Here is a 3,165-nt window from a genome sequence, read left to right as displayed (position 1 = left end):
TTCCACTCCACATTCACTGAGCCCCTCTACCCAGGGTTTAGTGTCCCTTATCGATCAGTGACCCTGTGTAAACTAGTCTAAGGGAGATCACACTGCACACCTAAGGCTCAAAGATCATAGGATCATAACATGATGTCATGATGTAGTTTTACACACATCAAGCTTCATTCACTCAAACTCAAAGGTTGGGATTTTCCACTAAGATCGAGCCTACACACATGCGGTTGGAGAGTGGTGTGTTTTCCCTGAGATGCTGGATGTACAGATGTTCCCTCCCCCCTGTGTCTAGTGTACAGTGTGCAGTGTGTAGGGTGTTATGTGCAGTGCTTAGGGTGTAGTGTGTAGTGTGTAGTGTGTAGTGTGCAGTGTTTAGGGTGTAGAGTGTATTGTGTTGGGTTTAGTGTGTAGTGTCTAGGGTGTAGTGTGTATTGTTTGTGTAGCCCTGCCTGAGACCTGTCAGCCCAAATGTCTTCCTGGGACCACAAGGACGTCCTATTGGGTTAATGGTAGTTAATGGTTGGGGTAGTGGTGGTCTAGTGGATAGTGAGTTGGACTTGGGATCGGAAGGTTGTGAGTTCAAATCCCGCCTGAAGCCACACCACTACTAGTGTGCCCTTGGGTAAGGCACTTAGCCCTCAGTTACTCCAGGGGGAATGTCCCTGTAATTCGTAATTGTAAGTCGCTTTGGATAAAAGCGTCTGCTAAATGACAAAATTATTAAAATTTAAAAAATTGGTAGAATCTTGGGTCATCCAGGGGAGAGGTTCCCAGTTTGAGCCCTGCTGGTTACATCAGTCCCACTCTGACCACTAGAGGGCAGCAGTGTATGTACATAAGACTTAAGGCCGATTTAAGCTTCTGCGTCGAATTTACGCGCGTAGCCTACGTAGCCTACTTAAGGGGTCTCCAAGTTTATAGTTCTACGACGTACCGCGGACCGCGTCGCGTTGGTCGGTGTACTCATAGCGGCAGTGGCGGACTCGGGCTGTTTGAAGGGCAGGGGCGAAAAGAAAAAAAGGGCACCTACTGCACGACATGGGACCCCATCACGCGGGAAAAAAAAACGCGCTGCGCGCGAAAGACAATCGCTCTGCCACTAATGTGAAAAATTCTGGAGGAAACACTGTATTTAGTATCATTGTAACCCATGCTGTTTTGTGAATGAGACGACCGTTGACTGATGACTGCCTACTGCCAAGTCATATAATTACAGCAAACATGTCGGCAGTTTAGCATTTCTGTTCTCTGAAAGACAACAAGAGGCACATTATGACATTATACAGTAGTCTTCTGTTTTCGTTTTCGCAACTTCAAAATAAAAGCGCGAGCTAAACGTTGAAAATCAATGACACATCGCTAGTCAACCCACAGCTTGTTTTGTGAGCCTGCTAACAATGTAAAGTAGTGTTAGTTAACTAGGTAGCAGTGGGGATTACAAAGGGTGTCCTTTTTCCAGGTTAGAGCAGACTGCATTAAAAGCCCTCTCTGACATCATCTGAACATTTGAGAGGGGGTGTGTCTAAAACTGAAATGGATGGAATATTGGGAATGAGTATTTTAAACGTTAATGTTTAATCATTGGCAACAATTAATTTTGTCAGTGCAGAACAGTGCAGATCGAGAAACATCTAAATGTTAGCTAGATATTAGCCCATCGGCCCCATGCAAAAACGCAGAAAATATTTGCTGATGGCCATATAATGTTTTTTTTATTTTACCTTTATTTTACCAGGAAGTCACATTGAGATTAAAACCTCTTTTACAAGAGAGACCTGGCCAAGACAGGGTCAAAATAGTAGCTTAAAAAACAGTTCAGATAACAAGACAGGACATAAGACAGTGGCAACAATACAATAGACAAACAATGGTAGGGGTATTTACAAGGTGATTAAAACATTGAGAAGTCTAACCAAAGCAGGTACAGCGAGCGGTGACCACATCCTTTAATCTACGCTTGAAGATACTTATGGAAATAAGGGCCTCTAATTTAAAAGTAGTCTGTAGGTCATTCCAAGACCAAGGGCCATAGTAAGACAAGCTTGCCCTTCCAACATTGTTCATGATAAGTGGCACCTTGTATTGTAGCCATCTACGAGACCTGAGACCCGAGCCACTCGGTATAGGGATAAACTTCAGGCCCAGATAATTCGGTAAGAAGCCAGAGATGTGTTTTGAATGTAAGCAGGGTTTAACTATTTGGCAACGCCCCTAGACTGACCCCTAGACCTAGAAAGCCTGCCCTAGTATACATTGTATCCACTAACAGAGCACTCATTAAGACACATTATTTAATTTTCTTGCTATGTTTTCCCATTGGAATGGCAGCCAATAGGGCACGTCCTCTCAATTTCTCCACTCAAAAGGGCACTTAAGCGCACCGTTTTCAACTATGGGGGCACATGGTCAAGTTTAGACCATTGGAAGGGCAGCCAATAGGGCACGTTCTCTCAATTTCTCCACTCAAAAGGGCACTTAAGCGCACCGTTTTCAACTATGGGGGCACATGGTCAAGTTTAGACCATTGGAAGGGCAGCCAATAGGGCACGTCCTCTCAATTTCTCCACTCAAAAGGGCACTTTAGCGCGACGTTTTCAACTATGGGGGCACATGGTCAAGTTTAGACCATGTGAAGGGCAGCCAATAGGGCACGTCCTCTCAATTTCTCCACTCAAAAGGGCACTTTAGCGTGCCGTTTTCAACTATGGGGGCACATGGTCAAGTTTAGACCATTGGAAGGGCAGCCAATAGGGCACGTCCTCTCAATTTCTCCACTCAAAAGGGCACTTTAGCGTGAATTTCTCCACTCAAAAGGGCACTTTAGCGCGACGTTTTCATCCGTGGGCGCACCAGGGGGGGCAGCCGCCCCCCCTGCCCCCCCCCATGAGTCCGCCAGTGCATAGCGGCATAGAAAGATATGCTTTTCTTATTCTATCTCGTTAACGGTACATGATTAAGACTCCATTCAAAGTTCAGTGAGTTCAGCATGCTATTCTGGTCATGGAGAATTTTAGTTTGGAATTCTAACCCATTGTGACGCGGAGATATTCGGCCGTAAGTGACGGGTCCCCCCCCCCCCCCCCCCCCCCATTGCTGCGCGCACCACCGCTTCCTGGTGGATGAAACTCCCGTTGACAGCGGGGGAGAGACAAGTTCTTCCCGGGAATT

The 3,165-nt window shown here is 46.0% G+C and overlaps 1 protein-coding gene across 1 annotated transcript in view; it reads left to right on the top strand.

The window, feature by feature from the left end:
* LOC308169397 (uncharacterized protein) overlaps positions 1-81 on the top strand; it is a gene marked incomplete at both ends in the record, with an annotated part of 24,285 nt that extends 24,204 nt beyond the window's left edge. Inside the window, one exon of the mRNA XM_080544080.1 lies at positions 1-81. This exon is cut by the window's left edge and continues 452 nt beyond it. Coding sequence (XP_080400206.1) covers positions 1-81 — 81 coding nt within the window.
* Positions 82-3,165: the final 3,084 nt, after the last annotated feature.

This window comes from Nansenia antarctica (assembly GCF_963989245.1).
Source record: "Nansenia antarctica genome assembly, chromosome: 13".
In the NCBI taxonomy this organism is placed as follows: Eukaryota; Metazoa; Chordata; class Actinopteri; order Argentiniformes; family Microstomatidae; genus Nansenia; species Nansenia antarctica.
The sequence above is the reverse complement of the archived record's forward strand: the minus strand, read 5'-3'. Positions and strand labels throughout refer to the sequence as shown.